Below are 13,897 nucleotides of genomic sequence, written 5' to 3' on the forward strand. Positions count from 1 at the left end.
CTTTCCCCATGCAGACCTGCCCTGAATGGGAACAGAGGACACCATAAATAATAACTGGAGCACTGCTGGGGCCATGTGGGCACAGGGCAGTGCCTGCTGAAGCCCGTCCTCTGTGGGTGCCCTTGTCCTTTCAGTGGATCCCAGTGTGAAGAGGGATGCTGCTCCTGGAACTCCCGAGTGCTCCTGCTCTGGTGCTGCTCTTTGGAGGCTGCAAGAAGTGCTGGGGCTGTTTTCAAGTTAAGGGAGCTGCTTAGCTGGGCATGGGCTTCCCACAGGCGTCTGTATGTCCCTGTCCATCCCATGCTGGTTTTTGGAAGATTTTTTGACCCTACTGATGACAATAAATGCAGGGGAAGAGGCCAAAGCTCAGTCTCAGGCAGCACCAGTCCGTGCTGTGCTGGGCAGGAGGGATGTGCACACCAAGGGACTGGGAAGGTGAAGATGCTCAGCTGCACACAGGACCTCACCATGCTCAGCACAGCTGAGCACATTCTTCTTTGCATGTGGAATGAATCTGCCAGAAAAGAGGTCTTTGGGCTCTTTTACCTTTTTTTTTTGATATATTTTTGAGCCCAGTAAACAATTTGGCCAGTGATTAATACAAGATTTGAATTTCCCAATGTGTCTTGTGCCCTCTCCCACTACTGTTTTAAGAGTACTGCAGGACGGCATACAGAGTTAGGGTTGATTTCTTTTTTTTTTTGGTTTCTTCTGTCTGTTAACCCAGTTTTTGGCTAAAAAAATCTGCTATGTATTTAAAAATAAATTGGAGAGGAGGGATGGGCAGGAAAAGGTCTTGGTAATGGAAAAGGTTTTAGTCTGGAGAACAAAGAAAAGTTCAGTTATTTAATTTATTGGAAGAAAACATCATAATCCCTGTGTGCTTTGGTTTGATCTGAACCAAATTCTATTTCAAATTCTGGTGTATGACTTGGGAGAAAAACCCCAACCCAAGAGCCTATAATAATAACTGTAATTGTTGTTATTTTTAATTTTGGTACAAAAGTCCCTGGATTTAAGGGAGGGCAGCTGTTTCCATCAGCTTAGGAAAACTATTCACATGGTCAGAGTTAAGCATGCAGCTCAATCATTTGAGGAACAAGACTTTCTGCAGGCAGATAAGAGCCTAATAACACGATGATGAGAGCCCAGCCTTCCACTGATAGCAGAAACTAATATTTGTGATGCAACAGTCTTGCATTATTCAGCGGTTAAAGATAATTCTAAGAAACAGAACAGCTTGAGAATTAGCAAAACTAGCAATAAAATATTCTTAGCTGACTCCGGGGGGAAGTAAATTGCCATGTACAGGATTTGCATTCATCTTAACGTTCATTAAAAATGAGACAGCGCTGCCTTCCCCACGCTTGGCCAGAACAGCTCCACAGATCACTGGAGTGTGACCTGCTGGCCTCGCTCAGCCCTGGACCTGCTGAGGCCTCCCCAGCTCATGGCAGGTGTGGGTTGGTGTTGGGGTGAGGGTGATGGATCCCCAGCTGCCCACTGGACACGTCCCCAGGGCGCAGCGAGCGGTGGCTCAGCACTAACTGCTCATTGTGCCCAGCACTAATTGCTAATTGTGCCCAGCCCTTGCTGCTCAGCCCAGCACCAGGGTGTTCGTCCCCTCTCCCAGGGGTGAAACCACCAGGGAAGAGCAGCTGCAGGAAAGCAGGAATGCTGGCCCTGAAGGAGATGTGCTGCTGCACACAGCAATGCTGAAGTGAAGGGTTTGCTCACTCGCCCACAGCAGCATCTCCAGCCCTGACTCTGCTCCTGCACTTGCAGAGAAGGTGGAGAAATCCAGCTGGGAGAAGCAAGCTCAGGTTTCCAGCAGGCCATCAGGGTGCTGTCATTCCTTAAGACCTCCGGACCATTCCCGTTCCCTGGCAGTGGGCAGGTGGAGGGGCCGGATGCCCTGATGCAGCAGACAAGGGTGACTGATGTGTTAGCAGAAAGTAAAAACCCCTGAAAGTGCTGGAATTGTGCTAAAGCACAAAGATCTGGTGCTGCAGGAGTGAAATCACCACCCAGCTGATTTGCACCAAGAGCTCAGAGCAGCAGAAATGGGTCGCTTTGGGACGTGTGAGGAACCTGCACCACCTCAGCCATGATCCAAACAACAACATGGGCCAGAGGGGAGCCACGCTCCTGCCTGTAATGAATGCTAATTCCTGCAGGAGCACCCAAGATCTCCAAAAACCCCACTGATGTCTGTGCACCTGGACCCACACCTGCAGCCAGGCCACCCCTTGCTGGCTCACTGTGAGTATAAGAGCCACAAACAGTGATTGAACTGGGGTGGACACGTGGGAAACGAAAATGAAACAAATAAAATAATAATAATAATAATAATAATAATAATAATAATAATAATAATAATAATAATAATAATAATAATAATAATAATAAAGCAAGTGAGACTATTCAAAAGGGGGACTTTATTTTTATTACACTGGAGCCAGGCGTCAGTGCGCCAGTTCAGCTTTGATACACAATAAATCAGCAAACCTGTCACTCAGTTTGGAAACCAAGATTGCAGTGGCACTAAAAACACATTGAAAACATTTACTTTCTTCCCTTTTTTTTTTTTTCCTCTTTTGTTTTTGGTACAAAAATGGTACAAACAACAATACAAAATATTTGTGCTGTTGGCGGTTACAAAAAAAGGTTTTTGAACTGGGTTAACAGACGCAAACTTTTGCTTTTGCGCTTCAGCGTGAATACAGCAGAACAGCAGAAGTCTTCCTTGAGAACAACCACAGTCATGCGGGCTGCTACACAGCTTCTCCATCAGAAAGGAAACATGCAAAATCATCATTAAAATTAAAATTAAGAAAAAAAAAGTGCTCCAATTATACACTTACATGTTGTTGTTTTTTTTTTCCCCTATTAGGTTTGTAGCTTCAAGCACTAACTACATTATGTACATTGTGTGTGAGCAGTTGTATGTGGGGTTGGTGTGGACTGGAAATAACTTTTATTTTCCCCATGAAACCGAGTTAATTTGCGTGGGAGACACCCACATTGTCTGGCTGCTGTTTTAAACACTTGCATTCATCGTGACACAGCATTTCCCCCACTCCCCCCTCAGTATTTTTTTCACACTTAAAATGAAGAGCTCCAAAAAACATCACAAATAAAAGTTCTATATTTTATCTTTAATAAGGTTTTTTTTTTTTTAGATTAAACAAAATTGCAATCTTGGCATATTGTGTGGTACAGATGCTGCACTGACCATTGCTGTTCTTCAATGCCCGAGTGTCCACCCTACGTGAAGCAGTTACAGCCACCTCTGAAACCCCACTTCTGAGGGCTGGATTTGGACCTGACTGTCCCTAAAAACCCATGGGGAGCAAACTCCCCATCACCATTGTACAGCTGCCAATGGCATTGCCTGGTCCAACAAAAAAGCGGAAAAAATGGAAACCACAAAACCAGAAGCAAAACCATGACTAGAACATGGGACACCTAGAACAGACTTGCCTATTTACTGTCAGTAATTGCCTGCTGAATCTCCTCCTTGCCTTGCAAAGCATTTCTGTGACTGATGCTGCTCCCAGTTTTAGGCTACGTGATGAACAGACCACCAGGGCTGTGGGCCATGCTCTGCCAGGGGTGGCTGTGGGTAGAGCAGTGACACTGGACCTGCACGTGCCTGGCTTGGGGATGTGCAATCCTCATCCTTAGGAGGCAGGGAGGCCACCACGTGTCTGGCCCCAGTGCCTTTGGAACTTGCTGTCCCCATCCCTTACACAGCAGGGACAGCTGTGGTGGTGTCCCCTGGAGTGCTATGGGGTAACAGGGTGGGACAGTGGTGGTTTAGGGATGGGATACCCTGCACCTGCCTGAAAACAAGTTCTTCCCCACTGCCTTGAAGGGTGCAAAGAGAGGGGATCACTTCTTCAAATAGTTTAATGTTTTAGTTTAGATTAGTCAGGGAACAGGGACTCTGGTGTCAATGCATTAACCCCTCCTGTGGCCTCAGAACAAACACCAACTGCAGGCTCAGCCAAGGGTTCTTTGCCTCACCACAGCTCCTTGTAAGTCACCATCACCTCCAGCTGCAACTGATTGTTGCTGTGTCACAGCCATGAGGATCAGACAGGGACAGAGGGATGGCAAAGTCACCTTGTCAATGGGACCCCGTGGATTAATGTAAATTTTCTTAGCTGGGTAACAAACCGCCAGTAACATTAGCAAGCAAAAAGGTTTGTAAAGTGATCTCTTTTCACTGCTGGATGTGCCCCTCGCTTACCTTCCAGCGATCCCACTGCGAGAAAAGTGGCCTGAGGCTGCTGCTGCTTGTGGGGCTGTAAATCTCAGAGAGGGAGTATACAGGGAGGAGAAAGGAGAAGAGGAAAAGAAGGAAGAGGTCCTGCAGAGGGAGACTGAACAGAACTGGGTCAAAACACAATAATCTGTTTGGTTTGATTTATAGGCTCGTGGGATTGGAATGGCTGGATTGCAAATGCTGCAGAAAATAAAATCTGCTGATTTTAAAAAAAGTCGCCAATGGAAACAGGTTGGTTTATTTTTAATCACTCAAAGAGTTTTCTTTGACTTCGGTTGCATAAATTCTTGAAAACCTGAAATGTTTAGACAAGCTGAAGTCAGACAACATCCCCTTCTTGGCTAAGTGGCTCCTTTCACTGCTGGGGAGAGCGCACACTGCTGATGGCCTGGAGCCGCCGTCCCGCACCCCTGGCAGCCCTTCCCTACCTGAAACCCCTCATCCCTGCCAGAGCCACAGCAGATGTTAAGCACCAAGCGCTCTGGAGCAGGGATTGAGCTGCTCTCCCAGGTGGGTGGCAAGGCACAGCTCACAGCAGAGACCTGGCTTTGCAGGATCCACACGAGCGTTCCAGGAGCCGCGCGGAGCCGGCAGGCAGCGGCACCGACCCAGCGGACGGAGAACCATCGGCACCACCGGCCCTCGAGCTGAGTCCTCCTCCCGTGTCGGTGATGAGGCTACGGCGACGGACACCAGCAGCAAGAAACACCAAGTGCATTTTTATTATTCACTGTGCCTGCGCCCCCGCAGCTTCTGCAGAGGTACAAAGCCCTGGTGGTGAAATATTCCAGCCCGTGGCTTTTCCAAAAGAAACAGGGAAGAATCAAGAGTGCCATGGGTAAGGAAGAGAGGCTGTGGGGCCATGCAGCCTCTGTGCCAGGGAACAGGGGCTGTGAGGTTTGCCAAGAGTGGTCGAGAGGAGGGGGACGGCACATGGCAGAAGCAAACTTAGACTTTCCTGGTGGTCACACAAGATGACTGAGTTCACAACGATGGAATGGGAATCTGGAAGAGTGTCAGGTGCTGCCAGCCCATGCCCGTGGTGTGACATCCTCACCTTGCTGCTGCCATTAGCATCATCCCTCTCCTCTGAGGTCCACACTATTGCCTCCTGGTCTCCTCAAGAACCTTGGGTGAGAGTGAGTTTGCTCTCCAAGCCGTGAAAGACAAACTGACCCATTGACTGGCCGACCAAGACAAAAAGAAAGATCTCACCCTTGGTAGTTGGTAACATCCTGGTAACGCTGAAGTCCCCTCGGGCAGACTTTTACCATATTCCACTTCATACAAGACACATTTCAAATGCTCATTAATTTACAGAAATTGCATTTTATAGAAAATATGATACAATGAAATATAAAATGCACTAGGAGCATTTCAAAAATCTATAGAGACGATCTTGCAGCCCAATTTACCCTCTGAAAGGCTCCCACTCATCACCCCAAGCTCTCGTCCTCATTCTCGCTCTCATGTGCACGCGCTCGCTCCCCCCGCCTCCCCCCCTTTAACTCTTAGCATTCAACTTGAGAATCAATAGAGATATCAAAAAAAGCCTGATTATCCCCTGGATAATCACTTTCCAATACTGTGCACATTCTTGGATTTAAAGGAAAATATATCTAAGCACTTTTACAAGTTTTAGCGAACCCACTGCAAAATCGTCTGCAGAATATAAAACACAGGTAATCCAAGATTTCATAGCACATTAATTAAGTGGCTCATAATCCATTAAATGTGGTTTATATTACACATCCATGCAGTCTAAATCATTTTACAAACATTAGACATAAACCCACTAGTCCAAATCAGTAAAGGAAAAATGTAATAAAAAAAGCTAATAACTATTTGTTATTGGTTAAACTGACCCTACATATAAACTAGGTAGTTTGCTACCATTTATAATACTGATGTTGAATTATGCCTGGATGCTGCGAAACCTCTTGCTTACTTGGCAATGCTTGAGCATATTAACCACAAGATACTTAACAGGCCCTCGTTGCACTTCTTCTCCAAAAAAACACATTTACTACAGATAGCAGCGCCTACCCATCGAATAGAAAGGACACACATTAGCTGAGTCACACGATGTTGTTGAGCTTTGGCTACTAATGCTCCAAGGCATTAATGTGGTACGAGACTAACTCCATACTTAGGGATGGGAAAAGTGTGGGTAACCTGTCCCTGTCCTTGGCGCTGCCTCGGCCGCGAGCGGCGCCGCCGCACAAACCCTGCCAGGAGAGCAGCACTGGTGCTGGGCACCCCCAGGGATGGGGGACACCACCTCCACCTCCACCTCACCCCGCCGGCGTGTCCATCACTCACGAGGTCGTGGGAGCCAAAACACGGCGATAGCAGAAAAACAAACAGATGGGCCTTTGGTCATGTCACCGTTTACTTCGTAGGGTTTAGGCAAGGGCTGTCGGAGATCTCTGTTGCAATAACCAAAGGCTTTATCAATGCTATAGTTCTATGCAGCTACATTGAGTGTGACCAGGGGCCAGCAGAGCCCTCTGGTCAGTATTTTGCATCTGATAACACTGAATTATATACAACATGATGACTAGTTCACCACCTGCTGAGGCTTAAAGATGGCTGTTAAGATTTTGACTCAAAACATCTCCCCCCCTCCCCACCCCCCATCTTCTTCCACCCCAGAATGAGTCACCCCCTTAAAAAAAAACCCAACGAAACAAAACAGAACAAAAAAAGGCAAAAAAGAAACAATCTCCACAGTTCCTTTTTGTTAACTCCTTCCCAGCTAGAACTGGCTTAGGGTCACAGGGAGTGCTGCCCAGGATGGTTGTATGTTTGTTTTCATCACTCCTGAGATTGAAGGGAATCTGACACATGCACCAAAAGGCACTTTCAAATATATATATATATATATATATTTTAAAAACAGTGCTTCTGTTCTAAGAAATTCAAGTTAAGACAGAGTGCCTTTCACTCTCTTTAGTCATAAAGCAGGTAAACGAGCAATATCCCAGCTGACATTAAAAAAACAAAAAAAAAAACCAAAAAGAAACCTGCAGCAGAGACAAGTGTTCATGCGAGACAGCTCAATATTCTAGGAAAAAAAAATACAACAGAAAAAAAGGAAAAAACAAAGAAACCTCCTATATCACCACTAAAAATAACAATACAGTCAGCAGGGGATATTAATTAAAAAAGCTGCCACATCTGTACAGTTCTTGCTCCTGCATCGGCTCTTTTCGTTAACGTTGTCTGTGGGTTTGTTGGTTTTTTTTGTTTCTTATATTTTTTTCCTCCTTCTTCTTCTTTTTTTTTTTTGTAATTTTTTTTTTTTTTTTTGTAATAAGATGAGGTCAGTTTAATCTTCCTCTCCTCCCCCGTACATGTCCGCCAGTTTCTTGAACCGGGGCCCCCAGTCGTTCAGGTAGTCGTAGTCCTGGTCCCCGGAGCTGGAGGAGTTGAGGGAGCTGACGGAGCCGGCGGTGGAGCCGCTGCCCTCGTAGTCAAAGACGAGCAGGGAGTCGTAGGGGGGGGCTGTGGGGTCGTTGTCTGCTGCACGCAGGCCCTGGGGGGAGAATGAACACATGCTGTTAATGCCCACCACGGGGCTGGGGGGATGCTTGGGATCCCTGCAGCAAAGCTAAAAGGGAAAAATTATATTCCTGGGGCTTCCCGGATGCACCTCCAGGTAGAGACCTCAGCTGCCCCCAGCAGAAAACCCAATAATTCCCACTGTCCCTGAAAAGAGTTATTATTTCCATTTGTTTATGTCCAATGATCCATTTCTGGATATGGAAAGCTTTTTTTGCCCTTGCTGGGGTTGCCTGTTAAGATTTCCAGTTTAGCCAATGAAACAAAAACCAGCACCCTTCCTCTCCCACCAGTATTTTAATTCTGGTGATTTTCATTCCTTCAGGAAAACAAAATAATAATAAAAAAAAAATCACTCCTGGCAAAATTCTGCAATTAGGACAGACGTGGGGTGTGGAATCCTGGGCAGAGGGCTGGGGAGCATTGCTGCTCCTGTGCAGCGTGGGCAGCAGTGTAGGCAGGCCATGGAAATGGCCTCGGGATACGGAGAAAAAGAATTGCTTTGCTGCAGAGCCCAGCGTCAGGAAAAGCCGGGTGGAATTGCCCTGCAATAAAGCAAATGTTCCACATTCCCACCTTCAGAAGCCCTGGCCTCAGCGTGGGGAGATGGAACTGGTTTCAGCAGCAGGGGCATGGGTAAGGAGAGTGAGTCCTCACAAGCACAGACGTGTGTAAATGTGAGTGAAGGATGGGCAAGGGGACAAAAGAAGAAGGCATTTTAATGATGAAAATGGGAAAAGTACAGCAGGAAATGCATGTAATAATAGAATTAAATGGCTGTAACATTTATTTTTCTGGCTTAGGAAATGGATGGTGTGCTTTGTCTCGGAGGAAATAATGCATTGATTGGTTTGTAACTACTCAATCACTCAAAACTAAAAATGAGATAAGAAATACCAAATGGATAGATATTTGTACAGGCAGATAAAGGAGCAGTAATCTAACATAACATAAAGAAACTCTCTCTGATCTGAGTCTGTGCTGCAAACTCTTTGAGGCTTTACACCAAACACAGCTTACGAGGAAGGCACAGACTGCTGAAATAATTACAAGTGCAGGAGCCACAAATGGCTCATTCTGCCCGGGCTCTGAAAAGCATGGTGTTTGTGACACCCACGAGACAGAAATCTTGGGCTTTTTGCTGGTTCAATGCCTTCATTAGGGCAAGCCCTGCACCCGTGGCTCACACCAATCCTTTCCCTGGCTGGCATCAGATCTCTGGCCTGAGCAGTAGCACTGCTTGGTGTGTGTAATCAGGGAAACCTCACTTTAGCTGGCTGCTCAAGCTTTGAAGATGTGACACAGGACCCCCCACAGAACATACCTCATTAATAAAATCACCAATATCCCCTGGATGTGGGATTACTGGTCTTATGGGATACTGTGGTTCAGCACCAATAGGTCTTTCATCCACCCTTCTGACTCCAGGTGTCTTGTTCAGCACGTGATCCATGGTCTCTGGCTGCTGGAGCTGGCTTAAATCATAATCCTGTGACAAATGGGAAGCACAGTGTGAAAACCAGAGCGTTTCGTTCAGATCACCTGCTCACTCCATGTGCAAACAAGTCGAGGGGTCTAACTCTGTTTCAGCTGAAGTTTGATGGCAAATCTTATCCCTGGGTATGCAGCACCTCCATCTGAATTACAGATGAACCTGACCTCTGAGGAGCTCATAAAATTGATCTCCTAAGAGTGTATCTTATAAGTTAAATTGAGTATTTAAATACTTTCTGAATATTTCACACAGTGTCTAAATATTTGGGATAGAACCCTGGCTTTTGTTTGTGTGTGCATAGGTGTACACATAACTTTTTGACAAAATACACAATATAATGTAGAGACACAGAGTTAGCAGACATATTATTGCAATTACATTTCTACAGAAGTAAAACCATTAAAATGTGTATTGCATTTATGCATGTAGACCTTTCAAAGTAATTATGTTCTTTTTGCTTGTGAAAAATCCCACCAGAATAGGTTTCTATCACCTAGAAATGAGAACCAGGTAATATTTCATTAAAAATGTATTCATGTAGGTAATGGTGTTTTGCTGCTTATCCTTTGCTGTTATTTTTAACGAATCCTTCCTAAAATATTTAAGCCTACTGTGTAGTTGCCTGAAACCAGATACTTCAGCTACTTGGAATGCTTAGAACAGTGCTTTGTTCTACCAGGAAAACTATCCTTGTGCTCAGATGGGGATGATTGAATCTCCAGGAGCAATATTTATAAATAACTTGACAGCAACAAGAAAAAAGAAAGAAATGTTAATTGCGAGGATTTTTCTGTGGAATAAGAACTTTTCAAGGTTTGGGTAAACTCCTGCCTCAGAGTTTTCCATGGCAGCTCTCACTGGGCTCACCTGCTCGCCACCAGGACCTCCATGGCAGGATGTGCTGCAGTGGTTTTGGGGGATCCCCAAGCACTGACCTGGAACCATGCAGTCCAATTCAACAAGCAAAAATAAAGCCATTACACAATGTACAGTCACATAATCTGCATGAACATAATATTTGAGAGTGTCCTGGGCTCTTTACTTGTGTTTGGTAGGAGTAAAAAAACAGTGACTTCAATGTGAATGACCCAACTTTGCTATTTTAGCTGAGGAATTGGACAGGTAGCAGTGGCAAAACACATCCCAGGAGTGCAGGCCAGGGAAGTTTTCATGCAGTATCAGCACTGGTGTCTGTAGGAAGAGCCACTGGAGGAAAGCAGACATGTTCAGGCAGCCTGTGGCTCAGGGCTCTGCCACCCAGCACAGCTTTGCCACCGCGCGCTGCGTGGTGAAAGAGAAAATCCCCAAATCTCTTTAGACATTTCTCACAAACCACGTCCAGAAATTAAAAGAAATTTAAGGCACATTAGAGATGATTAAGTAAATGCAGGGAAAGCCCACAGAAGATCAAGCAAGCCAAGGCAAGAGACCGCGGCCACAGGGCTGGGCAGGGAAGTAGCTACTGGCTGGTTTTATGAAGACCTCTGGCAAAATACACAATTTTAATGACTTAAATAATAGAAATATGGTTTGAACATGAGTGTCAATTGAGTGATTTATAGTCCTTCTCCAGGAAGATGCCTAGGGGGTAGAAAAATCCCTGTGGCACTGGCCTCTTGGCATGGTCCTGCTTGCACAGGAGGGTGTCCCAGTAATATCCTGAATGTCCTGGACCTGCTGTCCCTCTATCCCCAGGACCTGCTGTGCCTCCACCACACCAGGGAATCCAATAAAGCTGTCTGGTCATAAATAAAGGAACACAACCCTTTTGCATGTATTCTACTAAAAATAATGTGGTTTCTGCCTTTTTCGAGAGCACAGAATGCACATCTGCTCTTTGGCCACAGCTCAGGGGCTCTTCTCACCTGGTCCTCCTCTCCACCTCCCTCTTCGTCGTACTTGAGGATGTTGTCCCTGACGTCGTCCTCGGGGTCGATGAGCAGCTGCTTGGTGTGCCGCTCCTTCTCCCGGCGCTTCATCCACACCACGAAGAGCAGGACCATGGCTGCAACGGGGAGGAACCTGGGTCAGCTGGGGCCCCCTGCAGCACAAGGCCAGGCTGAGGCTGTCCTAACTCCTCACCTACCCTCGCCCACTGCAGAGAACCTCACTGGCTGCTGGCAGGAGGGATAAAATGTTAACTTATTGCGTGGTTTAATTTTTAAAGGAGAGATCAGTGAGTGCTGTAAATACTGTGGCAGTTTCCCACTACAAACATTTCTTTAAGATCCATCACCGATGCTGACTGAGCTGATATTAATCAGGAATAAAACACACAATCAAAGGAGAAGAAACCAGAAAGTGTGAAAACTGCAGCTTTCTGAAAATATTTGATCTGGATTCTGAGTTTTCAGGATTAGATTTCCATCTTTATTTTATTCAGGGATATAAAGATGGAGGGAAGAGAGCTGCAGAGAAGGAGCAGGTGCAGCTACCCAACATTTGTGCACAAGGGCTGTTCCAGCAGCATGGCACAGGTTCAGCCCATTCAGGTCATGAGCCCTGACTGTGACAGTCTCTGCTGTTTTCTGCAGTTGGCCAGGCAAGACTGATCTGGGGAGGATGCACAACACTGAGTCCTGTAATCCAATTTGGCCTCCCTCATATTCTCCTTTGGTCCATGAGGGAGGCTCTTTAGACTTCTGAGATCAGATTAGCCAGGACATTAGCACATGCATTTGGCCATCGACTTGGAAAGCAAATCTCAGATCATCTGAAATCCTTTCAGAGAGCATGGTTAGCTTTGCAGAACGGGGGAGAGCAAATCTGGTAGCACACAGCCAAGCTCCTCAGGCGTCAGCATTTGCATGCCAGGCTTGGCTAATCTCTCTCAGCACAGTAACAGCAAGAGATGAGCAGTTCTTGAATCATGAGAAATTTTTCCCTTCTTAAACAACTCTACCCACAGGGAACACTGGCTCACTGCTCCACAACCTCATCCTTCAAAGGGACACCCGCATCCCAGGGGCTGGCTCTGTGCTCCCAGTGATTTACTGCATGCAAGATATCTGGGAACTTAAGTCTCCATTAACATAAGGCAGGCAGATCTCTTCTTCTTCAAGAACGCATTAATATGTTTGTTTTCATTTTTGTAATCAGTAGCTGCAAATACTGCCCTGAAGAATCAAAGTTCAGCCTGGGCAGCTGCTGCAGTCACACCTCCCAGTACCTGCTCTCCCCTCCATTCTCCATGCAAGCCCCACACTGAGCTGCAGTGGTGGCAATTTGCAGGAGAAGGGAGCAATGGATGGGCAGTGGAGGTGGGAACAAGTTTCCCAGGTTCATTTCACCTGGGTCAACCCCCAACTGTGCCAAACCAGCACAGCCAACACAAGCAAACTCAGGCAGGATGTGAGATCCCAAAGTTTGGGGTTTTTATCTGAGACCAGGCCCTGGGGACATGGATGGGCTGTCCAACTTGCAGGAGGAGGTGGTTAGGGGGATCCAAGTTCTTCTTCCCAGCACCAAAGTGTTTATACCCAACAGGAATTCCATGAAGTGAGCAAAGAGGGCCGGACAGCTAATTACTGCCATTGTGTGCCAACAGGCACATCCCTGCCTGCCAGCTAACAGAATTGTTTTCAGATAGTTCAGCATTTCTTTAATGCTTATCCCAGATCTATTCAAGAAAGAAAAAAAGAAAAGGAAAGAAAATGTAACTCTCATCTGTAATATAAAACCTCAGCTATTTAGCAGACTATTGAAGTCCTTTTTTCATTGTTCCTTTTCAAGTCTCTCACAACAAGATACCTGACTGGTCCACAAAGACAATATTATAATGCTTACTGGGGTTTATCTTTTTATTTCCTTTTTTTTTTTAAATGATACTTTTTCACGCACTTGTCGAAAAAACGGTGCCATTAATGCCTTTACAGCTACCTTGGAAAAAAAAAACCACCTTCAAAGTGTCAATGGTGGATGTAGTGCACTCTCCTTCCTTTTATTCACTCTGCAGAATGGGAAGTGCTATTACTGCTGTTAGAACCATTTTCGCTCTGCATGTAGTTTTCCTTGAAATCTATTGTCTTCACCCTTCACAATTTTTTACTGCATTGCTCTTCTAAATATGTTATTTGTGCAGCTAATACATCAGGTAGCAAGAAGAAGGAAAAAACCCCTTTGAGCAAAGGTAAAGGCATAAACTTCCTTCACAGGAGCAATCTTGGATCTGTCCCTGTGTTTCTTTTTCCTTTTAAAGTCATCCAACTTTGACCTGATGACTCTAAAATGGACAAATAGCACAAGAAAACCTCTCTTCTAGGCTATTGTTTAGAGGTCATGATATGAAACAGATAGAAAGGAGGCAAAACACTGGAAGGATGTAACTGTAAAACTGCTCATTGCAAATTACATTTTTCATCACTGATACAGTGCTTTGCAGCTCTCCAAGATAAAAAAAAAAAGTCAATTAGAATTACAATGAATGTAAAAATAAGCTTTTGTAATAAAACCCATAATTTAAAATGGGATAATGTATCTGAAAATGGAAAGAGGAATCTCTTAAATCAAATGTCCTTCAGCTGAAGTTAATTTCAGTCAATAGGATT

The 13,897-nt window shown here is 45.5% G+C and overlaps 1 protein-coding gene across 2 annotated transcripts in view; it reads right to left on the bottom strand.

Annotated features, from left to right (window-relative positions):
• Window positions 1-2,418: 2,418 nt before the first annotated feature.
• CDH4 (cadherin 4) overlaps window positions 2,419-13,897 on the bottom strand; it is a 417,925-nt gene continuing 406,446 nt past the window's right edge. For both annotated transcript variants that reach the window (XM_064391991.1, XM_064391992.1), the window contains 3 exons: window positions 11,216-11,355; window positions 9,180-9,344; window positions 2,419-7,829 (listed from right to left, as the gene is read on the bottom strand). In XM_064391991.1, the coding sequence (XP_064248061.1) occupies window positions 7,623-7,829; window positions 9,180-9,344; window positions 11,216-11,355 (512 nt within the window). In that variant the 3' untranslated portion in view covers window positions 2,419-7,622. The remainder of the gene's footprint in view (window positions 7,830-9,179; window positions 9,345-11,215; window positions 11,356-13,897) is intronic.

The sequence above is a fragment of the Passer domesticus genome, chromosome 16, assembly GCF_036417665.1.
Source record: "Passer domesticus isolate bPasDom1 chromosome 16, bPasDom1.hap1, whole genome shotgun sequence".
Taxonomy (NCBI): domain Eukaryota; kingdom Metazoa; phylum Chordata; class Aves; order Passeriformes; family Passeridae; genus Passer; species Passer domesticus.